The sequence below is a fragment of the Cydia pomonella genome, chromosome 6, assembly GCF_033807575.1.
Source record: "Cydia pomonella isolate Wapato2018A chromosome 6, ilCydPomo1, whole genome shotgun sequence".
Classification (NCBI taxonomy): Eukaryota; Metazoa; Arthropoda; class Insecta; order Lepidoptera; family Tortricidae; genus Cydia; species Cydia pomonella.
The window spans coordinates 14,926,828-14,954,259 of NC_084708.1; the positions used below are offsets into that span (position 1 = coordinate 14,926,828).

Consider the following 27,432-nt stretch of genomic DNA (forward strand, 5'->3'; position numbering starts at 1 on the left):
ATTGAAAGTCGCACGCTCTTACCGTTAGGCCACCAGCGCTTCTAATTTTTAATATACCAATAGTAATATTAAACGACATTTCCCTGTACGTTGATCAGTTTGTAATTCAAAGTGGTGTTTCTTTGTGAATTGTATCGCAATTGATAAACGGTAGCGAGCTTGTCAGCTGTTAGACCGATATCGATAAAAACACGGACAGTGTGTTTAAAAAATCAGTTTAATGGTAATAAACTTAGTTTTATCGCCCAGCAGGTATCTCCACGGGGCACGTATAAAATAGAAAAAGGGTAGAAACAATATATTACAATATAATATTTCGTGGCTGGGCATGCTCCGGACTCGAACGATCGTCATAATATGTATAGTGAAACCTTAGTAACACGAATTTAAGATAAACCACAAAAAATATCATGTTAACGAGTTTTCGACACTAGAGAGATAATATGGAGACAGAAGAAGAAACTATTTGTCTAACACATATTATTTACACGAGTCACTGAGGTTTTAGAGTAATAGAGGCGAAATATTTTACAATTTTTTTGTTATGTAAGTATGTTTAGGTCTGATTTAGTAATTGGAGGTGAATATTATACTGGAATCCTGTTTAGATGAGAATAATTTGGCTACTTTGGCTGAACGTACTTAACTTGTTATTTGGTAAAATTATGTTTTTTGATATTAAACAAAATTATATCCAAATTGAAACTAATGCAGTATGATACTTTTAGGTATGGTGTTTTACGCACACACTTAAGTATTATTAGGTTATGCATTTTTTTTACAAGTAATGTTTTTGATGGAATTGTATTGTTTTTAAGGAGAAAACAATTAGGTGAATGGAATTTAAAATGAGGTTAAATGTTTCGAAAGTTATAAGTTCACTCTAAATAGGTTCGAGTTATCGAGGTTCCACTGTGATTTCGTCATGCATACGTAACTCGGGTCGCGGAGAAGCAATAATTAAATGAGATGGGTCAGCTTTGTCCGACCGGGTGGGCTTGTTGTTCCCCACGAATTAAGCGAAAGGGCCTTAGGTATGATCAGCGCGATAATTATTATTAATTATTTAGTATAGACTGACCTTGCTCATGGTTCTTCAAAAAGCAAAGGCAAACCCTTTTCTCGTGTCATATCAGTGCTTGTTTTTTTAAACATGGAAATTATAATCGGCCGGACGTAATCGGGCCCTATTATTTGCCCCGAGTAAAGCAAATATTTTTACCAGCAGGCCTAGTGCTACTATATTATTTACAGAGTCATCAGTGCTTGATTTACAAGCTTTTAGTTAAGTATTTTTATGTCTCTATGTCTCATTATTGATGAAGCTAGAACTTGTCTCAGTTCCCGATTTAGCCTCAAATAAGAATACTCGGCCGTAACCAACATGACCATACTTTATCGACAAACGCCAATCGCAAAATAAGAATGTCTTAAGAAGATGCGAACGAAAAGTCTCGTAATAATTTCCATACATTAATAATTATGCTTCCTCTTATACCTGCTTCAGTAATAATGCAATGTTATGGTTCGATTATGCTGGTCAGGTATAGTACGAGTACATTGTGCAACGAGGGGGGTAAGTGAAATATTGCAAACGAGGTCTTTAGATGCACGACAGCCGCTAGCATTAAAGACTCGAGTTTGTAATATTGTTACCCCCGGAGTTACATACAATGTTTTTCATCACGCGAAAAAAAAAAAAAAAAACTGAATAATTCTTAAATACGGTGAAATTTCAAGCATTCGTCCGCCATATTGACATTTATTGATAAAAACTAAATTTTAAACTAAATAATTCTTAAATACGGTGACATTTCAAACATTCGTCCGCCATATTGACATTTATTAATAGGTTAGCCATCGAAGGCACAGACCTATTCGGCATTTAGCCACGATAAATTCTGTAAAAATGTTTTATAAAAGTAAATTATAAACGTCAGTATTTTAAAAGTAAAACTCATTTATACATACTTAGTTCGTATGTATGTATATTAGTGACACAATTAAAATCCATAACTCCTGTGGGAACAATACATGCCTTTGTCCTTCAGTATACCTGCATGAGATAAGTAATGCATCTTTCTTTTCGAGGAAGTTTGATGAAAAGGTCTCATTTCATTCTAGTTTTTGGGACAACAGCACATTTTGTAGCTGATTGTAATGCATAATCTGAATATTTTGAAGAAATATATTTAAAAGATGAAACTTATACCATTTGTTCAAAAGATAAAAAAAGTTTTGGGAGAAATATGATTATATAAAATGAATATAAGTAGAATAACTCTAACTATTATTTATTTAGATATAGGTAAATAAATGTTAGCAGGTAGGTGCGTTGTGTCAAAAAATTTAAATGACGACAGTATTTATTTAAGAGTCACACGAACCTGTCGCCAAAAAGCTGCTCCCGTACAATGGAAGTTACGCTCTCAATTTAAAACAACATACTTAAATTAAGTACTAAAGTAAACTAAGTAAGTAAACTTTACATATATCTATCCCTGATACTACTTTTCGTTACTAAAATTTTTTACTTATTACACCGTGTTTTTATTGAATTCCGTTAACTTCGGGGTGTGGGTAAATACGTTTAAGGAAACGAAATGGCATAGTTAATTTTCAATATTTTTTATACATTTTTTATAAAAAAAGTAATTAAATATTGCATATAGCGTTGTTGTAACACGGGTATTACATTTAACTCAACCAAACAATTAAACTGTGACATCTCATTGTCATTCCCAACATCGATCGTCCGAGATAGTACTTACGTTTAGTAGCAAATGTATAAACTCGCACTAAACACTAATCAATATGTAAACAGTACCCCTAGTGTAAATTTAATCGACATCATGTGACGAACGAGTTTGCGTTAAGTCTCATTTTGTATAGGATTTTGAGTTTCCAAAACGTCCCGCTTGGCGCGCTCTTTCTAAATCCAATACAAAATGAGACTAAACGAAAACGCGTACGTCACGTTTCGAATTCGAATTTATAATAACTCCGTTTCTGAGATAAGGGACCTGTACCCCTAGTGTAAATATTTTCGATAGAGAAACGTGACGTACGCGTTTGCGTTAAGTCTCATTTTGTATGGATTTTTGAACAGCGCGCCAAGCGGGACGTTTTGGAAAGTCAAAAATCTCATACAAAATAACACTTAACGCAAACGCGTACGTCACGTTTCGCTGTCGAAAATATTTACACTAGGGGTACAGGTCCCTTATCTCAGAAATGGAGTTAATTCGAAATACGGGTGTATTTGAGAAAGTTACTTAATGTAAGGTCAGGAATACACCCTTGAAATGAATGGAAATCAAAAAATAGACGGTGTATAAAGGGAATAGAGCGAGTAGACGTTTTGTATGTAAAACTTCTGGTTGTGAAGTGTATTGAGATGTTTTTCAATTCCGCCCAAAACAAAACGTTATCTTTGGCAGTATAATAAGACAGACATAAACTTCGTTCACTTGGAATTATATCTTGCTCTTGGCTTTCAGCATGTCGCGCAATACCCGTCGAAGTATTTTACCGCTCCCAGTCTTCGGTATCTCGCTGACGAATCTTACACCCCCGCGAAGCCGTTTCCACGGTGATACCTAGAAAAAGAAAATTGTGCACGTTAATATACAATTTCCACTGACCGGCTGGAATCGGGCCACGTCGGAGAGCATTTTCAATGTGCGTACACATTATGTATAGCAGAAGCGATGGAGTCCGTCCGGGGCCGTCCGCGAGGAGCCGACCGGCTCGGAGGTGGGAATCGTATCTTTAATATAACAACAAAAACAGCGTATCCACAAAACTGCTCCCCAAACAACGTCAAACGAAGATTTTTTAAGAAAATTGGAACTCGTCTACTTATCTGTTTCAATTTATAATAACACACAATTTACGCGAATCTATACCATTTAGCAAAGATTTCAGTATGATTAGTGAATGAGCACAGCTTATCTATGTTATATTTTGTAGGACTGGTACTCATTAAGCAGTTGACGAGCTCTCGTATATGTTGCCTGTTTCTGCGAGTACTGGTAGCAGCATTAAGGTACACACACGCAAACATGTCACCTCAACCCCTATTGCGGTATTTGATGTGTAGCCGCGAAGTGCTTGCGTCGAGTTGCCGGGCGCGACGGCACCTGCGACCGACGACCTGCCACTCACACTGAGATCCTTTTAAGATTGCCTTAGCGCGACAAATGGCGGAACCTATAACTAGTGGCTGGACTCAATCTGCACGACCCGGATTGAAGTGGCTAAAGCGAACCTATTTCTTAATCCACAGTCCAGCACATTTATTTTTGCACTAATACACACTAGTCTGAAAAATAGTTGAATAAAAACCATTTTATACTTTTTGTAAGGTTAAACATTTTTTATTTCGAAGAATCAGATAAGTTACTCTAAATGTAAATGTAAACATCTAAACTTCTTTTTCGTTCGTAGTGTAATTTGGTTTGCAGTCAAAAATTACATTACCCATTACCGGCAGTCATTTCCTGTAGAGCGCACTGCTTGAGATAAGTATAATTATTTAGATCTTCTAACGTTACGATATTTGAAAACGAAACTTTCAGCCCGATTCGAAGAATGAGATACGATAACGATAAGTTCTGGTTTAGATAAGTTCTTTAGATATCGTTAGTATGTCGTATAATTGACAGAAGCAGCTCGATTCGGACAACCATGTCACTTTGACGTTAGAAATATCGTAGATAGATCTTATTGGGATCACAGCGGAATCGAAATAAACGTCAATTTTGACATGTCGTTTGGCTATCGATCTTTTAACGATCTTTCAAGATCTTAAACGTGTCTTAACCATTCCTCGAATCGGGCCGTTTAATACTTGATTATAGTTCTTAAACGTATAACAAGTGAAAAATGTAAATTATATTTTTTTACCTCTAAAGACACAAATTCAATAATGTCATTTTCCGTGACTTCTGCTCCCCGTTGTTTGACCACGAAAGCGGTCGGTAGCTCTCCAGTTAGCGGGTCAGGGGCGCCTATCACGCCGGCGTCTTTCACTGCTGGGTGCTTTAGCAGTACTCCTTCTATTTCTGCAGGTGATACCTGTAACGACAAGAAATAGTTTGAGAAACTCTGGTAGGTATAGGATGACACGAAGAAGACTTTTATAATTACTTCTGTCGTTGGTACATAGTGTTTTTAAAAGAAAACAATGTGATGTTTGTTAAGTTTTATCTTCATCGTAGGCATACGAGGGTCATGCCAAAAGAAATTAGATACTCAAAAGTTACCGACTTTATTCTTTATTACAGCTATCTATTTTTTCGAAGTAGTCACCGTGAACACGTATACACTTTTCCATCCGTCTAAACCACTTAGAAAATACCGATGACCACTCTTCTTTAGATACCTCAGAAATTTCATAATTATACGCAGCCAGGGCATCTTCTTTGTTCTCAAATCGCCTTCCTTTTAATTTTTCTTTAATTTTGGGAAATAAGTAAAAATCGCAAGGGGCTAGGTCGGGGGAATATGGCGGGTGGGGCAAGATAGTCACGTTTTTTGAGCTGAAATAGTCAAGTGTTCTAGCAGAAGTGTGAGGGGCAGCGTTGTCATGGTGCCAGAGCAGGTGCTGAGTTCCCGATTTCGGCCGCTTGTCACACCAAGCTGACAGTACTCTGGGGGCACAAACTGTCACATACCATTCAGAGTTGACTGTCCTTTGATCTTCTAGCACTATCGTAGCAATATGTCCCGTCTTGCAGAAAAATGAGGCAATCATTTGTTTTTGTGTACTTCGGGTTCGGCGACATTTTGTTGGCGTCGGCTCATCTTCAAAACACCATACTGTGGACTGCCGCTTTGTTTCGGGGTCGTAGTTATATAGCCATGTTTCGTCACCTGTAAGTATATCATATACATTTTTTTTCTCGCCAGCGTCGAATTTATCTATCATAAATTTGCACCAATCTACGCGGCGGTCTTTTTGCAAATCGGTGAGTTTGTGCGGCACCCATCTTGAACAACGCTTATGAAGGGCCAGATGATAATGAATTATAGTTTGCAATGCTGCTGATCCAATACCCAGCTCACGCTCGAGCTCTGCATATGTAATTCGTCGGTTCGCACGAACATTTTTTTCCACAGCCTGTACGTTTTCTTGAGTGACTGCGGTTGGCGGCCGTCCGGTCTTCGCCTCATCTTCAAAGGTCTCTCGTCCCCTTTTAAATTCAGCAAACCAATTAAAAACAGTTGCACGTGAACAAGCAGACTCGCCAAAAGTTGAAACTAAAAGTTCAAAACACTCTTGAGGTTTTAAACCTTTTTTAAAATCATAATAAATCATAACACGAAAATCACGTCGAGTGAGCTCCATTGTTGCGAAAATTTCCCTCCAAAATTACCCAGAAAAAAAATAATTAAAAAAGGAATCCTAACATTTTCCGAGTGTTCCATATTTGAATTTATTAGCAAATAACCTACCTTTACAATGGTGTATAACTGGCCAGTATCGATCAAATGACCATAGAGTATCTAACTTCTTTTGGCATGACCCTCGTACTTATTGTTTTTCTTCAATTTTATTTCATGTGAACTTTAATATAAAATAATAATAATAATAATAATTCAGCCTATATACGTCCCACTGCTGGGCACAGGCCTCCTCTCATGTGCAAGAGTGCTCGGGCTATAGTCCCCACGCTAGCCCAATGCGGATTGGGGACTTCACATACACCTTTGAATTTCTTCGCAGATGTGTGCAGGTTTCCTCACGATGTTTTCCTTCACCGAAAAGCTAGTGGTAAATATCAAATGACTTTTCGTACATAAGTTCCGAAAAACTCATTGGTACGAGCCAGGATTTGAACCCGCGACCTCCGGATTGAAAGTCGGACGTCATATCCATTCGGCTACACATTTACATACAATTTAACATATTGTATAACTACTACAACTTGAACTTTAATATATTGTATGAATATTAATTGGTATTCATATATTTTAAATAATCACGTGGAAATATTCATCTACATAATCCACAGATCAAACTCGGATACTGTTAAGAGAGCCAGTAAAATTATGCTACATCAGTTAATAAATTTTCATGATAGAAATAATATTTTTTGGTATTAATTAGCACCTACATAAATTTTTGCGCACAGGCTCGCGTATAGGTGGTGGGATAAAATATGATAATTTTTATTCCGCATGTTTTTTTTTTTGTTTTCCGTTAACGTCGGTATTCGACTAAGTACATATTTATATCGGCAATTATCAGTTGAAATTACATAAGTTTTAAAAATCCAGGAAACTAAATCCATATCCAATCCACACTGCCATACTATCCATTACTATATGAATAAACGTAGGTACTAATATAAATTAAGACTAAAACAGCATATTCCTAAATTTCTCCTCATTTTTCTATTAGAATATTTACAAATTCATTACATTCCCCAGTAAAATAACCACAAAAGACACTTAGAATTTTTTTCGATAAGATTATGCCTAACTAACATAATGCAAAAAAATTACATTTTTAGATCTTGCCTAGCAAGAAAAAATAAATGCGAATGTATATTTGAAATGTATTGAGTTGGTGCATAAATCATTGGACACTTTTATTTCATAATTTTTTTTCTAGGTTTCAATTCGGTTACACGCTAGAATAATCTATTATTCTACAGAATGTTCTAGGAGCTTTACGCCAAGGGGTATAAAAAGGCGCGCGCGTTCCGAGTTGTTCAGTTTAGTTCAAAATGGAACTGCGTCAACTACGAGCGATCATGCTTTACGAGCATAATCTAGGAACGAGTGTAAGGCAACCGGCCGAGAAAATTAACACTGCGTTCGGACAAGGCACTATTGCTCATTCCTCAGTGAGTTATTGGTTTAAGTCTTTCGATAAGGGGGATACGAGTTGTGAAGACAAACCTCGCTCCGGTCGGCTAGTTGTCTTCGACGAAGACCTTCTACGCTCACATTTGGAAAGACATCCGGATGCGACTACCAGGGACTTGGAGAAGGAACTTGGGTACGACCATTCCACCATAATTCGGCACCTGCATGCAATGGGCTACCACAAAATAATGAGTCGGTGGACACCCCACACTTTGAAAGATAGCGAGCGCGCAGCACGTGTGACCATATGCGAAAATCTCCTCCTGCAACCACACAGACAAGACTTTCTCGGGTCCATTGTCACTGTCAACGAATCCTGGGTTCACTACAACAACAAAACGCGGCAGGCCTATTGGGTTCTACGCGGAGAAAGGGCGCCAACGGAACCAAAGCCAGATCGTCATGGACGAAAGATAATGTTATCAGTTTTCTGGGACTGGCAGGGCATTCTCTATTGGGAACTGTTGGACGAGAAGCAGACTATTAACGCTACTATTTATGGAGTGCAACTGGAAAAGTTAGCCTCAGAAATAGCGACTAAGCGTCCAAAAAGGCTGTCTGTATCACTTCTTCAGGACAACGCTCGACCACATACTGCGAAGTCTATCCGCCACATACTGGAAAAGTTGAACTGGACAGTGGTAACTCACCCGCCATACAGTCCTGATATTGCGCCGTCGGACCATTGTCTGTTTCGGGCTCTAAAGTTACATCTAAGAAAGAAGAAGTTTGAAAACTATGAACAACTCCAAGACGATATTGCCGAATTTTTTGACCACCAGCCTCCTGCTTTTTGGGAACATTGCATAATGTGTTTGCCAGAGAGATGGTTACATGTTGTTGAACATGACGGTCATTATATTGTGGATTAATAAAAAATATTTTTAATAAATGTGTTTGAGTGTCCAAGAACTTATGCACCAACCCAATATTTATTGACTGATTGTCTAAACTGGTAGGTGCAGAAACTTGTATCGGTAACTTAGATAAGACTATAAGAATAATCCAAGGCAAGTGTGCACACTCGGACATGCCTTATTAGATAAAAAATGATTATCGATTATCTTCGAAACGGGGTTGATTAGAATGTGACATTGAGAAATTAAATTAATATATGCTGAGAAATTTACCTTTAAAATTAACAGAGTTATAATAAACACGGTGTATACTCACTTGCCACGCTTTATATTTGATCAGTTCCTTTAACCTGTCAATTATGAAAAAATAGCCATCTTGGTCGTAGTAAGCAATATCTCCAGTTCTATAAAAGCCATCATCATCGAAATAATCTGATTTAGGCTTGCCGATGTAGCCATCGAAGAGTACCACGCCATTAACGCACACTTCACCTGGCTCACCTGGGCCCAGTATCTTTCTGGATTCAATGTCCACTACCTGAAGTTAAAAATAAGAAATGTCTATTGCAGTAGGGCTAAGATGGTCGGTGTTTTATCATCTGTCATCATGCCTGTCATATGTAAGTGCGAAAGTGACTTATAAACTTCAGTCCATACAATACATAATAACCATTGGCCGAGGTTTTCGACAGAGGGGTAAACTCATAAAGGCAACTCCAGTTGTTAAATCCTCCAAGCTGCAAACCTATAAAATCTACAATGCACAATTATTGAAATTTTCAACATCTTAGTTTAATATCGAATGTCTAGTCTCAGGATAAAACGACGCATATTCTTTACGTAAGGAATTTTATGATGTCGGTTACCTGTGCAATAAATATTTCAGCTACATAGTACTGAACTAGAAAGCTCTTCAAAGGAGTTCTATAAGTAGAAATCCACTTTTTGTATCTTTTGTCACTGAGATATTCCATAAATTTACTGTGAAGAGAAGTCAAAAAGCATTTTATTATTAAAAATATTATAATAGCTTGTGAAATTTTATACGAAAATTGTCGTCATAGCATTTTTAAATAGCTGATTTAAATACTTAGGTATTTACGTTTGTGCTCTTTGTGTCTTTCTATTGTTGTTTTTACTAAAAACAGAACTCATGTTGCTCCGGATCGGATAGCGGTGTGAAATTTGTGTCTATCATATTTTGAAACTAAAATGTTGTTTTATCTACATTTGACCTAATTCCATATATATTTTTCTTTTCATAGTCTTTTACTATTCATTAAGGTTCGACGTTCGGTACAAAACTCGTTGTTTGCCATTGCTAGACATCAACTTGCAAACAAAACAAACGTATTGACGAATAAATCAACTAATAAAACTCACTAAGTATCTACGCTATGCTACGTTTAAGACAGGCTTTAAGGCTTTTTGTGCTTTCGTAATTTAGTTATAGGTTCAGTTTCTTATAGTTCCTCATATCGCTCGAGAAAACGCTATACATCAGTGGACACATGTACCTCTTGGCTGACTCGACTCTCTTGCTAAGCCTCGACAAGACTTACCCTGCTTGGCAATAGTGTACTACTCGTATTTTATGTGACAATTACATACATCGTAAAGTGAAAGAAAGCCAACATATAATATATAACGATTAAAAGAGAAGGAGATGTAACTAACAGTCAAACACACCTTCATAACAATTCCTTGAACAACTTTTCCGATACTGCCTTGTCTATGGTCAGCCACTGTTTCCTCTGTAATGGGTCCAGTTGTTTCAGTCGATCCGTAACCTTGTAATACACGTAGATTAGGTAATCTAGACAAAAATGTAGTTTAACCTGTATTTTCAGGGTGGAGATCGGCATCGGAGAAGTTAACTCGATACTATCGGCGTTAAAAAAGATTGCTCCAGATTTTCCATGCAGAGAAAACTCAATTGCCTACATTGTAAATAATTGAAGTTACAGAAGATAAATTTAAGTTGGACAACACGCTACCTTATTTTTATAGTTGATTTTACTATTTGTACAGTAAGCATCAAAAGTACCGGATCAAATAACGCTTCATAAGTATCTACTATTCTGTAGCAGCTTAACAAAAAGTGATGTCTTTAATATAGAACAACTAAGACTGTAAAAGATATACTTTTGAATGCGAATTTTAGAAATTTATCTATATTTGGAAAAGTTATCCGAAATATTAGATACTTTTGGCGCGTTGTTTCATCCGCTACTTTTGATGCTGACTGTACATTACGAGTATTTAATTAAAATTGGACAATCTTACACAAATTGAACTAGTCTCACAGTAAGTTCCATAAGACTTGTGTTGTGGGTACTTAACTAGACGACGATATATATTAATAGATGGATATATAAGGTGCTAAAAAAATTGTTACCGATATTTTAAGGGATGGTACTTTAAATTTTAACAATTAACTTTAAATATAAATTAAGTAAGCTTTTCATCGAACAAAAAATTAAATTATAATTCTATCTAAAAATAATCATCATGTGCATTTTACTGACAAGATGTTTAACACTTTCTGTCGTGTAAATTTTTGTCTTGAAACCTAAAATTGTTTCATACTTAAATATACTCCAGGGTGCGTATACATGATGCCAATCGTTAACGCTCCGTAGCAAACGAAACGCAATTGTCACAGTCTCACTAATATGGAAGAGTGATATAGAGAGATAACTACGCTACGCTATGGAGCGTGAACGATTGGCATCTTGTCTACGCACCCAGGAGCCGAGTACTATCAGCTGTAAAAATAGGGTGCGTCATGAAACGTATACGCACTTTTGGTATAATTTTACTTTACAAACGTTCATAACGTATAATAACGTTAAGTATAATGTACGAATTGTCTATTTTCAAAAAGTATAAGCTAATCATGATATAACATACATAAAATATATCATTGTTTCGCCTAACGAGCATAAGAAATAATTCCGTTTGAAATAATCTACATTCAATATACATATCAAAATGTCGAATAACATTTTAAATAATATTTGAATATAAAACAGCAGAGCGTGTAGATACTGTCACGGAAGAGTATCGTTTGACAGGAGGATAGAGGTGCGACGACGAGCGAAGCGAGGAGGAGCGTGTTAGGTGAACTGCGAGCTAATTGAACTGACTTATTTTTTTTGGAGAATTGTAAGGCGTTTATTAGTATATTACTTTTTGAATTATTATTGGTAATGTTTGTTATATATTTTTAAAGTTATATTAATTCAACATTTTATTACATGAATTTTATCATAAATAATAGTATACTTACAGGGTGTTATTGATTATGAAATTATAATTTTCGTTGTTATTCGTTATAATCGTTATTCTTAGTGAATGTTATACTTTTAAATATTATACTATTACAGTTTATATGTTCTATGGAATATACCATAACCAGTGTATACGTACACGTTTCATTAATTACCCGTAAAAATATCTTGGTAATTTGTTAGCACCTTATTATATAAATACTCGTACTTAAATATATAGCTAACATCCATAACGTAGTCACAAATAGTCGGCAATAATAAAAGGTTAAGGGTTAGCAGGATACGGATCCGGGAAGCTTCGTATGCAATATCACTACACTATAGTCTACGCACGCCAATAAAACATGCAACATAAATGCCTTACAAACATACGCTTGCACAACGTTATTCTCCCTAATTTGACAGTTGGCAATTTGTATTTTTTTTTATGTTACCTACCTTTTTTCTATTTCTTTGATAACACTCTTGTCTAGAGGCGCTCCACCAGAATAAATGATATCCACAGAACGTAAATCATAATTATCCACTAAAAGTGACTTGCTCATTAAGACTACCAATGGCGGAGCTACCATCAGTGACTGAACCTGAAATACAATATATAACTTAAGTTATCTACACGGTTTACTTAGAGCCGGTACAAATGGACTGCAACATAACTGCAATTTGTATGGGAACTGCATGCCGACGTTGCAGTTGGCGTACAGGCAGTCGGGCTGCAGTCCGTCTGTATCTGCACTTAGTGCTTTTCTTAATTAGCTAAAGCAAAAATAATCCCACCTTATATTTTTGAATAGCTTCGAGAAACTGTTCTTCTTTAAATCTCGAAAGATGTATGACCATTTTGCCATTTACTAATGCTTTCAATGTGGTTGTTAGGCCGAAAGTATTGCACATTGGTGCAAGTGTAAGTGCTGACTTGTCTGGACAGAAACTGAAAATACGACCATAAAGAATATTACAAAACCTATTAATATTTTCTATTATTATCCATTTATTTTGCATCAGCATCAGAAGTTGTCTTGTGTCAGCGGACCATGACTAAATATCAAATGATTGCAGATTGGTATATTAACTTAGAATGTACCGGCCGTCAATTAAAATACATTAGCTCATCTAAGAATATGAAACTTTCTAGTATTTAGTATTCAGATTGTTACTCCAGAACATGATAATATAAATCAAAGCCTCAAAACATGCGCTCCGGTTTGTCACGTAGTATAGGCCTTACTTATGTATGTGCTGTGCGTGTCGCACAGAATCACATGGCTGTATCTTATAAAAATCTAATGGGTATGTACATTATTATATAATCAGGTTTAGATAAGTCTCAGTCTTGTGAATAACAATTAGGAACCATTTTTAGTATACATATAATCACGACTTCGATATAGCTTTGTAAGTATAATACCTACATTACTATAGAGTCCAGGAAACGAAGGGTTGGAGGCCAATTAGATATAGATACGGATAGGGATATTAGGGATACGCTGCCGGCAACCCCGTTTCTCGCCGAAATTTGAATAATGCTTTTCTCAAACTTCCAATGAAAAAAAAAAATAGTATTTTTTTTTATTCGTAGGTTTACACAGCTAAAAATAAATTACGAATCTAGTACTATTTGATGGTTGAATGCCAAGACGTTGTGTTCACAGGCCTAGGTGTGTGTGAGGCTGTATGAAATTCCTTTACATCATCATCTTCACTCACCGCACCGGATACCGGATACGTAGTATTTCCGGACCTAATTCGAAGTAAGTCATATCAACATTTCATTGCAAGTTTGAGAAAAATATTTTCTGCAGATGTAATACAGCCCGAGTCACAGTTTACATGAAATAGTAGAATCTTTAACAAAACAATGACAATAATGCATCTTTGCACTTCCTCTCTTACGCACACCATTTACGTAAAAACATATGTACGTGCCGCTGCTGTTCCTTCAAAACTTTAGTAGGTACTATGTCATAGTCATAGTAAACTTTAAATTGAAATTTCTATACTATAGAAGAGAACGCTATAGAATCTATAGCGTTCTCTAAGGCGCAGTTCTCATTTTGAAATGACAAGGTTCAGCTGTTTTCTTAGAACATTGAGACTATAGTTGGGAATTTGTATAAAGCTAAACAATGAGTGTTTTTCATTAATATTGATCTCTTTATGCTAATTTTGCGAGAGAAATGTCTTATTGTTGTACAGATAATTGAGAGGGCATCGGCCAGTAGCCGGTAGTTGGGTTTTGTGCCGAGTATTAGTTTTTGCCTTAGTAATTTTGTGAGAGAAGTCGGATTTTAGGGCGGAATTTGCAATAATTTTGTGTACCAGCAAAATTTAAATAATTGTACAGTCTCTTCGTACCTAACGTAATAAAAACAAAGTAATACTCGTAGTATTTGATCATAGTTTTGTAGGTTTATTTTTATTATGTTTAAATGTATGTATAATATTTTGTTTTTCGGCTAAATAATTTATGAATATCTTCTGCACCAACATATATGTCTTTGTTTGACCCAATGGTTGACTGGTAGAGAATGCCTTTTGGCATTAAGTCCGCCATTTGTACATTTTTCTTTGTTTGTGCAATGAAGATTAAATAAATAAATAAAATAAATAATTGAGAGATTACATTGAAAACTAATAAGCCCGTTTTGTAACTTACTGAGCAACCAAACTTTACCTAGTAGTTTACGTTTAGGCACCTGGCAGCTATTCGTCGGTGGAACTTAGTTGCACTCCAGCCTGGGTGTGCAATTTATAGAGATCAGCCCTGCCCTCCTAACGTAAAGTGCAATAACTCATATTAAAATAATATTGAATCGTGTAGGTACTTTGTTCTCATACGATGTGTCACACAATTAAATGAGATTTCAAAATTAATTATTGCACTTAAATGTGACCGTGCTATTGCCGCTGGGCATGGTGTGTAATATGTAGTTATAAGCTTTATTGTACATAGTGTGACATCCGACGTTATTTATCTTTAGTTATTTTGCTAATCGTTATTCAGTATACCTAATTAGTTCGAATATCGACTCTAATGTGAAGTTATGCATGTTTAACTTACTCGTGCTGTTGGGCTGCGGCGATTAGGTTTGCATGGGTTACCTTCGCGCCCTTGGGTGGCCCGGTTGTGCCCGATGAGTATAGTACAAGGGCCACTTCCACACGACCTGCCATCAAACAATATTTTAAGTATACAGCGTGTATTTTTGATACAACCACATAATCAAAGGGTAGTTAATTTTGGCTTTAAAGAAAACACTTTCATAAGTTTTATAAAAAATAAAAGACTTAATTTTCCATATAAATAATTCAGAAAGCAATGTATTACTACTTTGTTTCAACTCAAAACGTCGCATTAATGACGCGACGTCACAACTGTCACAAGTGATCACGATGTACGAAATACATTGCCGCTCGAAAAAAACAAATATTAATTATGCTGTTGTGGTTAAAAGTTTGTGATCAAGATCATATCAAAAATACACGCAGCATAGGATATTTGTGTTACAATGGATAAGTATCATCACATCGTATTAAAGTAACTACCTTGTGTTAAGTATATTTATTGTTTTTTTTACGAACTGATGTTGAGTCATTGTTGAATCTTAGAAAGTGCATCCGCAATTTTTCCGGGTCCTAGGTGATGACCTTAATGCCTCCGCATTAAAAAAAGTAAGTACATCTTAAAAAGTCAAATGACTAATATACAATTGTAAGAATAGTTGCAGAGTTTTTTTCTTAATATACTAAATACCGACTTTGACGACCGGTCTGGTCTAGTGGGTAGTGACCCTGCCTATGAAGCTGATGGTCCCAGGTTCAAATCCTGGTAAGGGTATTTATTTGTGTGATGAGCATGAATATTTGTTCCTGAGTCATGGGCGTTTTCTATGTATTTAAGTATGTGTACCTATGTTATATATATCGTTGTCTGAGTACCCACATCACAAGCCTCATTGAGCTCACTGTGGGACTTAGTCATTTTGTGTAATAATGTCCTATAATATTTATTTATTTAATATTTATTTATATGAGATGACTTAAAAAATAATGTTTAAATTATGAATGTAATGTTTACCGTAATAGTCAACGAAATTTGTAAAATTAGCTTCCTTCTTAGCGAGATCCTTGTAACTTATAATTCCTTTCGATGAAGAATCACCGAATATAAAAAATTTGCTAAGGAATGTTAGTTTTATCAGCGTTTTGTGGTGCTTATCAGACGCAGTTGGCGATAAAAACATATATTTTGGTTTTGTTATAGTAGCAGCGTGTAGCAGTTCACCTGAAAATTAATATATTTAAAAATAAATAACGAGTTATTTTACATTGTTAGGTAGACTTCAACATAAACTAATGGGACGTAGATAGGTGAGGTCTCTGTTTTTTTTTACAAAATGGTTATTTAATTAGTAATTAATGATTCGTAGATGAGACTGTTCTCAAAACCTTTAAGTACCTAAGTAGTTCTTGCTTTGAGATATAGGTATATTATCTTATTTAATTTTAATTTTTGGTTTACTTTTTTTATATAGTTGCTGAAAGATATTGATTAATTCCTAGACATAATCCTTATTCTTGAATGATACTCTTTATGATACTTAAATATTAAATATGTACCTCCAGTATAAGCACTGTTGATCAAAGTGACCGACGCGCCGGCGCACATGGCAGCAAGGATCGCAGTCAGAACTTCACTTCGGTTCTCACTAACCACAGCGACTAGGTCGCCTTTGCTCACACCGAGCTCCACGAGAGACCCAGCAACGTTTACGACTTCGTAGACTATCTGCCCAAACGTGACTTCCTCGCCCGTTGATGCATTAATCTTAAAAAAAGTGTCACTTTTGACTAGATTGAGATATGAGTAACAGTAGAGACCGAATGTAAAAGTATCAGAATGATGAAATCACGCATACAACACTGGCACAATTACTGACAGGATATAATGAAGACCAGGCTGTAGAGAGAATGGGAATGTGGTTTGGCCTATAAGGTACCTATCGTTGTGGAGTGTAGTGATAGATCTGCATTAGCTTCAACCCAATAATTGACAGAAAGTTGCGTAAGATAAAATAATTACAATGAGATACAAATATGGATCCCAAAAAATATGGGTACCAATTTTTCATTCATAATTCATCCATCTCTACATAATCCTTAAATCAAACCTATATTTTTTTATTCATTGCTTTCATTAGTCAGCAAGCCGCACCATACCACTCGCTACATTTCATTTTTAGACGTGCGAAGTACTTTTTATGCCTCACAAATATACAATAAAAATATATATATTTGTAAAAGATTCCCTAATATCCCCGTACGTTCAGTTCCTTCTCACACTCTTACTGAGCGTAAGCGAGAGCGAGATGGCGGTGCCAGACCGGGATCGCATAATAATATCATGATATCATGAATTTTAATAAAAAAAAAATGCGATGAATAGATAAAACATAATATTGCTCATTTTTCAAAATTAGAAGCAATTCTTATATCGAAAGAGTTATGATTTATCAAAAACACCGCTCTTTGAACCTACGGCTTTTTAAATTTTTATTAACTAATACCATAGCAGCAATATAAATACACACCGTGATGCCTGCAATGCCAGAACATGGCAAATGGAAGTAAAATATAATATGTAAATAATTATATAAAACCGATGACATACTCGTATTTCTGCCTTTCAAATAGTTTCTTTGCAATGTAACATGTACATTCCTTTTAAAAAATATAAAATATTTTTAAAAGCAAACTTACCAGCGCTCTTTTCTCTTTAAAATTTAATATCCTCTCAATAAAGTAAATTCCGTAATTCATGTGAGTTGGAAAGCTGAAATTGTGCTTTCCGTAAAAAATTCCTGGTGCGCCTTTAGCTGCAGGAAACATTCTGCTGTTCTGGAATATATACAAAACGGTATCAACAGGTCGCCGCGTCGCTGCACACTGGAAATCATAATCACATTGTGTGGCTAGCTTAATGTTTGTTTATGATTATAATGACGTAAGAAATATATTATCAGTTTTGGCTATGTGCGACGTACATGGTGGGGGTATAGTAAAGCGATCACAGCGAATGGCGTGGTAAAAATTGGCACTAAAGTGTTAAGACGCTAACACTTTCGTACACGTTATATGCTCGAAATGATACGGTAATAACTCCTGAGATATTCATTTAAATTGTATGGCGTAAGGGACCATTGTAATCTGTATGAAATGCTTAATATATAACTAAGGTATTTCATTTGATAATGATTAATACTGTATCCGTGTAAATAGGTTTGCAAATACCACATACTATGTGATCCATGTGATCTGTACCCCTAGTGTAAATATTTTCGACAGCGAAACGTGACGTACGCGTTTGCGTTAAGTCTCATTTTGTATGGGTTTTTGAACAGCGCGCCAAGCGGGACGTTTTGGAAAGTCAAAAATCTCATACAAAATGACACTTAACGCAAACGCGTACGTCACGTTTCGCTGTCGAAAATATTTACACTAGGGGTACTGTTTCTAGAAGTTAAAAATAGGTATAGTAAGTTATGTCATGTCATGTCATGCATCCGTTTTTTTTATTCAGTTATAACCTAGAGTCGGGGCCGACTGCTATATCGTTCGATATCAAGTAACATGCGAAATTTGACAAAATGGCCTGCAACCGACATTTCAATTGGAATAAAACCTCATCTCGACTAATATTAGAACAAAAGCCAAATTAAATATCTTTGTTTCTCAGAGATGTTCTAAATTTGAATGTAATTAAGCAATCAGTTATCGATAAAGTAAAGTTAAAATTAAGATGCACCTATAAATACAGGTTTGTTAATATAGGCCATTAGTTTATCGTTTCTGAATATAGATAAAATAATTTTGTACTTTATTTTGTAATGCTCACTTTATTTAATATTTTTGTGATGATATTAAACGTAAGTAATAAAATTAATTGTAAAGCTGTTGTAGCCCAGTAGATAAGGCGTCAGAGGGAGTGATGCGGGGAAGCGGGTCGGGAGGTAACGGCCAACTTGAAGGGAACGCGTAGTACCTAGGTAATGTATTTTACTTTGACAGTCTACTCATACCAGTAAACTATGTTTTAATCTTAAGGACCTATATTCATTTATATGTATAAATACAGGTGTACATTCATTAAAGAGTACTAATAGGTACTAATTCCTACTAGGCTTGTTCTAGCAGGTGCTTATGAAGTAAGCGTCACATATACTATTGATTCAGTGGCTGCTTTTTCATATAAATATAACTCGATTTGCGTAGATAAAGTGACAATGTATTTAAATTTGTACAAGGGTACTTAATGTTGTCATACTCATGACCACTACTACATATGCAGGTGTAGTGTTTTCTATCTCACATTTAAGGCCATTATATTGTCATTATATTGAAAGCAAAGTGTCAAACGGTACTTGCATTTTATAATCCCGTCTAAGATATACCTATTAAAATATTGATCCCATAAAAGATATCAGGCTCTTAAATTTAATTGCAATTTAGTCTCAAGTATCCGATGCTTCGGAAAATAATATTTAATAGCAGCTTTAAGGTTTTAATGTGTCTTTATATTAAGAGGTAATTTATGTGATCAGTTAATATCGTATTATTCCTAAATATAACATTTTAAACGTTGTATCGATAGTGTCAAATGTAAGTCGAATATTCCGATGCGCGTTGTCTATACTGTGGCAACTATTCAGTGTTGCCACCTGCCTTCCTGTATATAGCTATATATATATTTCGTCAATGGCTCATTTTGACGGATAAAATAATGTCCCCGTTCTTAGCGATGTGCGCTGTGTTGCGATAATAAAGTGTTGGTGTTTTTCATTGAGAGTATTAATTAATTACCCATCTCATTTAACCAACAAGCATAAATGCAACATATACAATGGGGTATTCTCCTACTTTTTTAGAACTGCCGAAACGATTTTTTAATATGGAATTATATGAAAACTGCTATATGACGTCACGGTTAAATCACTTATTTTTTTAGTTCTCTACGATTTATTAAATTGGTGCTTTATTTTGTGCATAGAAACATCCTTACCTATGTAACTAAACATCACGTGTAACTAAGTAGATTATTGAATTGAAAACGAACTTATTTATTGAATCGTATTTATACAAATATGCCTGGTTTTTATTAATATTACAATTTTAATCAAAACCAGGCACATTTTGTGGGATACAACAAATACGTACATTATTTTCATATTTGCAAATATGTTATTCGATTTTAGAAACTTGTTGTATGCTTTGTATTTACAACAGTAATTCACATTCTCACCTTTCTCTCGACATGGCAACAGGCGAACACTTTGATACAGGCACTGAAGGTGTGCTTTCTTTAATATAACGCATTACGAGCCCCGATGCAAATGTTTTCAAATTTGGTTTGGAGGTTCTCCCGTTTGTAAAAAAGCAATGTTTTAATTAAAAAATCACTATTTTTTATGCTAATAATAATGTAGTTAGTTAAATTTTATATGGAAATATTCTACAATAACTCAATCTAAATACAGAAATATCATTTGTACTGAAATTGTACGCTTATTTTTTATCTGTAGAAGGGGCTATTACAAAGAAAAGCAACACGGGCTGACAATGTGCTGACAATTTTGCTTCGAGTCCAACACATGCATGCAGAAGTGCTGTAGGAAGTCTTGTAATAGTTTACAATTTCCGTTTTTGGCTAACATTAAAAAAAAAATGCTTTCTTTCAACAATAGACATCTCATGCAATTTTATTATAGGATCAAAATAGACTAGATTAAATATTATTTTCCCAATACTGAGTCGTTTGATCTTTGTGTGAATTTTTTTTTAGAAAAAACAGAATATGTGTGCATATCAAGTCGAACTCCACTGCATCGGGGCTCGTAGAGGCACTTCTAAGAATAGTTATATGTGGACTAAATTTATATTACACGTATGAACTTAAAATCCAACTCTAATCATAACTAAATTAATATTAATAAAAATTAATCAGTAATCCCCGGAAGTGGTATGAAAATTATTAATAATCGGATTTTTACCTACAGTTTAAAAGTTATTTTGGAATTAGATCATTTAATGCACATAAAAGATAAATACGAGTAAAAAATAGACCCACATGTAAATTACCTATTGAGTGTTGAGGGAGCACAAAGTGTCTATTATACTTACATTATTTAATCACTTTACCGGTACATACATGCTTAACGTTTAATAAGTAAAAAACAGGAAATTACGCCTAATACAGAACTAAAAGGCAATGCAAAGTAATATTTTCCTATTTATGAGCCTGAGTGAACTAACGAAATAAGACGGAATTGTACACTATTACACAACCAGTAATTAGAACAAGAAACAGTCATTAGAATAAACTCATACACTAATTATGTCAGTACTGGAATTAGGGGCTTAATCATCAAAATGATATAGTTAAATAGATTGCTTACAAATTACAAACGTTTTCGCCCCAGTAGAATTAATTTAAATTCAATTTGAACTTTCAACCACATTTTCACTTTTCACCACCTTAGTTGTTAAAATTTCTTCATCTTTAAAAAAAAGCCTTCCATCAAACAAATTTATGATGATTTTGCAAACGTCGTATGCTGGTATAAGCATGACGTTGTTCGGTAGTTGCTTTTAGTAAAGTGACAGCTGTACTTTACAAATAGCCACAATGGATTGCCGGGTGATGTCTAAAGAAGTTAAACGCGTTTCAAGACTAATTATTCATTAGCTGTTCCCTTTCACGTTAGTTTACTGCGTAATAAGCTCTCAATATTACACTTTAAACAATGATAATGAGCAAAACAAAAAAAAAACTCGAGACGACTTCGCCATTTTGAAGTTAAGCAGAAAAAAAAATTAGTTAAATTTTCATAAATCCTTTAGTTTATATAATATATGTTTTTACCCGTAACTGATAATAGTTATTTACTATAAAATATGTCTACTTACTTTGAACGCCTTACGTTCTGTGAAACGGTTGAATCATGTTTACTATAAGCTAAGTTTACTCGCGGGCTCGGCGTGGAGGTAAACGTAATTTGTAAGTGCGCCCGCGCAGGTTCGCCCACGCGAGCGGCGCTTCTCACGACGTGACTCACTAGAATTATGTCTTATATATGTATATGCTTTAAAAAATGCATCGATTGTCTTGAAGGCGTTCAAGTGTATGAATAGATTAAATATTAAAATCATTGTTACTTTGTTGCTTATATAATTAAAATCGCGCTTGTATTTCGACATTGATCTTTTATAAAAGGAAATTATTTATAGAGTTCATGTATTGATCTACAGGTACCTGTCAAAGTTATTTAATGCAAATTTGTATGTAATACATACACATTAAACTTAAATTCACCCCCCTAAAAATACGAGTATCATGCCGTCTTCACTTTATCGCATACCCTTTTATGATGCTTCCACATTGGCTGTTATAAAATGTTAAATAACATCGTGTGACAGGGACAACATAATAAATTACTATCAATACTGACATGTTGTCCTTGTCACACAATGTTGTATACAATTTTATAATAGCTAATATGGGAGCACCAAGTCAGTCTAGCAAAGTTTAAGAACTCTTAATTTGTTATTGTGGATGTGGACGATTGCCTCCAAATATTTATTTATTATTAAAGTCAATGTGAAGATCGTCTATAAGGGAAGACTGTGAACAAGCTCTTTTGTTGCTTTTACCTCTTGCGTTTGTACACATTTTCACTTACAAAAGTTCGATTGAGCAAAAGCAGTGAAGCTGTTTCTTTCCGACAGTGTCTAAGCGACGTCCAGTACAAATCCGGGACCTATGGCGGTCTCCTCAGAAATACATTTTATATCGTTTACTAGGCGTCGTTTCTAAAAGTACTTGTAATGTTTCATACCGAGGCCAGTTAACTCACTTGATCATTTTCGAGAAAAATATGTACTTAACATTAAAATTTGGACTAATACGATCAAATTCATTTAAAAGTTTTGTTACTCGGGTAGAGGTATAAATTAAATCTAGTGCATATATAATTTTAAAAATAAAGAAACTTAATTAGAATTAAATACGGGTATATTTGTCATGAAGTGTATTTTTAGTAACTATATAAGTTGTCGGATTACTACTTAGTTATTACGGAAACCTTGAATATCGGTCAATCCGCTGGACCAATAATAATGGCTTGTATAAAATGTTTCCCTCCAATAAACAGACCTCCTGTAGCGTTTGTAAAAATGCCAAACGTGTATGGAGCTATCAAGTTGTAAACTGTGCAATTTCGCATACTTTTTTACTTGTGTTATTCTGAACAACCGCCAGCAGACGTCGCTGAGCGGGCGAGGTGTTCAAAATGGTCTGAACACAACGTATTGTCAATGGAATATGAGCATGTGTTAGTTTTTTAAACACCTCATTTTATTCTCGTTTTAGCCACTAATCAGAATTTAAACAAGAACTCTGTGCGTTACTAAACATGTTATATAAGTACCTACATACGTAATAGGTATGTTTCGTATCTTTTTCGTTAATTTATCGCTATGAGTATCTATCTAATAATTAGATGAAATATATTGTTTGTCCTTTTCAGGGAGTAAACTTTATCATTTCATTTCAAATTAAAAAAAAATACAAATAATACAACCTAGTCTTACAGTATGCTCAATAAGATTTGTAGGTACTAGAAATATAAAAAAAATGGTCACACACAACGAGGTATGTTAGCATTTACGGATTAGGCTTTTCACGAATTCCATACTTTGTGTTTAACACTCTTGAAGTAGGCTTAGGCATATTCAGTGATTGGGTCAGTTAATTCCACTATAATAGCGGAGTACGTTGATGATCCAAATCAAATCAACGCTATTGTCCTTATGTATCATATTACAATGAGCTTAGCGTATTATGTATGATCCACGTATAATCTACATTGAACCGTTGATTGGCAGTTTAAGTAACAATGATCTCTTAATCAAATGTAGGCTTGTATATTAGAATGCCCAACAGAACCAGGATATTGTTGTCGGTAAAATTGTTCGTCCATACAAAAAGAGAAAATGTTTATCAACTTCTAATTATTTTCCATTCTCCATGATTTTTTAGTATGTTATTGACACAATGAAAAACTAGGTTTATAGGTTTTCCTTTTTTTTTCAAAATTTACGATACAAAATAAATATTTTTTTAGTTTTTAAAGCGAAAGCTATAAATCTAGGATATATTATGCTGAATCGATCGACATCAAAATCAAAGTGATTTGTTAAGATTTAGTTAGTGGAGGAAACGTTGTCTCCCGAAACGGAATTTCATAGAAAAAGTACCGTTATTTCGCTAGGATCGCAAAGTTATTCTTCCCTCTTAACCGGATTCTTCATATTTCCTAAAACTGATTCTTTTGAAAATAATTTTACACAAACAATCGTTTGGTTCGGTCATTCATTTCCAATGTACCTACTTAAGCAATAGACGCCAAGAATCTAGCAAACGTTTTCTTGAAGGGAAAAAAATCATTAGCGATAAGAATTTCCTTTCAGTCACTTCTCGAAAAGGCCTTCAAGCCTTTTATTGATTTATCTACTTGTTTTTCGTATTTAATCCGTATTCAGAAGTTTTGAATTATTGTACCCCATTTTACAAGCTGTATAGTTGATGGGAGAGGCTATTAGCAGTTCTTACCGATGAGACTGAATTTATTACGGTGCTTTAGCGTGCTTTAAGTGGCCAGCCGCTTATGGCGTCTTCGCGCCTTACTTGGCCGGTATTCTGTTAACAAATGTAGTGGCGCCCAAACATAATTATAACGTTCTGGTCGGCACGTTTACAAAGTCGATCGTGATTAGCATTACGTGTCTATAACGCGGCTGCTGCCTCCGCTGAGTGTGAACTCCAACAGACTTGGCATCGGCACTCGGCCTTTTACGTGTTGCCGGGCCCACTTGCATTATACTACTTTATCGTACGTAAGCTGGTTATGTAAATTTCATTTTGGATTTTCTTGGTAACAGATGTGCATAATTAATTGAGTTTTATCGAATTAACTCTGTGAATAGAATTTGCGTTGCCGAGCTATGAAACACAATCTGTGCTACAACTTTATCTGATTAGTGCTGGAATTTCATAGATTTATTAAGGGATATAAAATTGCTTTGATATCTAGTTTGACATAATTTTCGTATTATATTAAATTTTATTGTAATTTTTTGTAAATATTAGTAAATTTTGCCATTTATTGAATCGAAACCACTGTTGTGATTTGCAACAAGTCCGTTTTTCTAAGTAGGTAAACAATCTAAAAACAGCCACTTAGTCTTATTAAGGTGAAAAATAAAATGTTTTAAATAATGATGAGAATTTCTTGTCTCTTACATAGAATATTTAGATCCAATACTATTGTAATGGTTACATCTCTTTTAGTGTTATTAAATGAAACGTTCTTTTAAAATTGTTCACAGTAAATTCCAATCGCACTAATATTAAAATTCACGGCAACGAACAAATAAGTGCCTATTTCAATTTTCGATCACGTCGGGACTTGGTACTGAAGCTCGTGGCTGTTTGATCTCACCCTAAGCCTCGTTAGCGGGGCCAAGCGGTGGGCGGTGCGACCGTGAGAAACAAATAACCAGTGTCGCACTCACGGACTCGACTCTCTAGAAAGAAACGTCTAATGGAGAGCGCAGTTATAATTGCTTTTGAGTAATCAGTTTTTATGGCGTGTCACGCGAGGACAGCGTTTGATCTTTGGCTTAACACTTATGTTTGGTGACGCGACTGAGTAATGTTCAATAAATTAAAGAGTTCCCGTATACATACTTACTAATTTGTTTAAAGTGATTTGGTAAAGCTTGTTACTTTATAGGAACCGTGCGCGTTGGAGGGTATGCCATCTTGTGGCCTGAATCGAAACCATGAACATGTACATTTACACGTTCCATCTTGCGGGCTACATCGGAACAATAAATATCACATTTACGCCTCGCGCCAAAAATCTGACGGCTCCTTTGCTGCCTCCTACAGTTCATGCACGCTCCCTATAGCATACGAGTACTTACACTTATTAGTCGAATCAGTTTTATTTTCGAACGGTCGAAACGATTACCTATAGTTTTTTTCCAAACTCGAAGGGTAGGCTTTCAACAAACAATTATAGGGTTGTGACAATGCAAATTAGGATCTATTCTTTATGATTCTCGATTAAATTTACAAAGGCCATATAATCGATTATATTGGTGATGATTTAATTTTGTATTTTAAAGTACCTACTTAAACATACCTTCACAATTGGACTCGACTGAAACTATTTGACACGAGCGGAATCGATTCGGTCGATAACTAGAGTTAAACTCTATTGCAATTGAGTTGCGTTTTACAAAATGAATCTCAGCGATATTATTATTTTTATAAAATAATAATAAAGTAATTAGCAGCGTGTGAAAAAGTTAACTTTAACGACTTCTTCATCATCATCAGCAACAAACAATTACTCGGCTGTTCCTTTTTCCTCAAACGTGCTCGAAAAAGATCTTATTTTATGCAGGTGTACTGAAGGACAAAGACCTATGTTGATCCCGGGGAGTTATGAATTGTAAAAAAAAAACTTATTTTTACTTCTATCACTAATTCATACGAAACAAGAAGTTTATAAGTAGCGTATTTTCCGACGAATGTGCACCTACATAAGTTTCTGCAATTTCTAATCTTTATTATAATCTTATTATATGTATAATGAGGAGGATATAACAGCTTCTTCCATTTTACACCATTGAGTCTTGGTTACCTATAAGGTAGCTTAATTTTTATAACATATTGACGACGCAGAGCCCACACCGGTGACGCGCGCTGTAAATATGACGCCCCACGTAAATACCCATGACTAGTGTGACTAAATTGCTTTCACCCCAAGATAACTGGGCAAGATTAATGACGCTAACGTGCAAAACGTTTAAACCCGTTTCCAACCGAAATCCGACGAGTCAGTTCCATATATTAGTGCTAACGAAAACGTTTCTGGCACAAATTTCCTTCATTAACATTTTACAAATAAATTAATTTTATATATCCTGAGAGCCAACCGTGTTGTGCGTGTTTTGATAAGTGGGATATTTTCATATGAAATGATAGCGAGCTATATTTTAATAAGGGCAGGTTAAGTTTTTTTAAGCCGACTGATAAAGAAATGAGCTTTTTCATGTTTTATGTACTAAATGTTTGTTCAACGATACCTTGACTGCTGTCGATAAAATTATCATGAAATTTGGCACAAACGTAAAGAAGTTAGGTTAGGGGGACCAAAATGAACATTTAGGACACGTATGTATGTATTACAGGTTGCCGCAAGATTAACTAGTAGCCTTTTTTTTCATTTTGTAACTTATTTTTAAGTCGATATATGTATGTTACAGGATATAATTAC

The 27,432-nt window shown here is 35.1% G+C and overlaps 2 protein-coding genes across 2 annotated transcripts in view; one reads left to right on the forward strand and one right to left on the reverse strand.

Annotated features, from left to right (window-relative positions):
• The window catches only part of LOC133519058 (agrin-like), a 267,117-nt gene that overhangs the window by 12,905 nt on the left and 226,780 nt on the right, over positions 1-27,432 (forward strand). The gene's annotated exons all lie outside the window — the stretch shown is intronic.
• Positions 1,829-24,177, reverse strand: LOC133519065 (uncharacterized). Its single transcript, XM_061852956.1, has 11 exons — positions 21,992-24,177; positions 17,789-17,926; positions 16,649-16,856; positions 16,107-16,313; positions 15,090-15,195; positions 12,806-12,959; positions 12,467-12,612; positions 10,425-10,551; positions 9,052-9,273; positions 4,909-5,079; positions 1,829-3,599 (listed from the first exon to the last, which is right to left on the reverse strand). The coding sequence occupies exons 2-11, from the start codon at positions 17,915-17,917 to the stop codon at positions 3,477-3,479; spliced, it is 1,593 nt and encodes a 530-aa protein (XP_061708940.1). The 5' UTR covers positions 17,918-17,926; positions 21,992-24,177; the 3' UTR covers positions 1,829-3,476.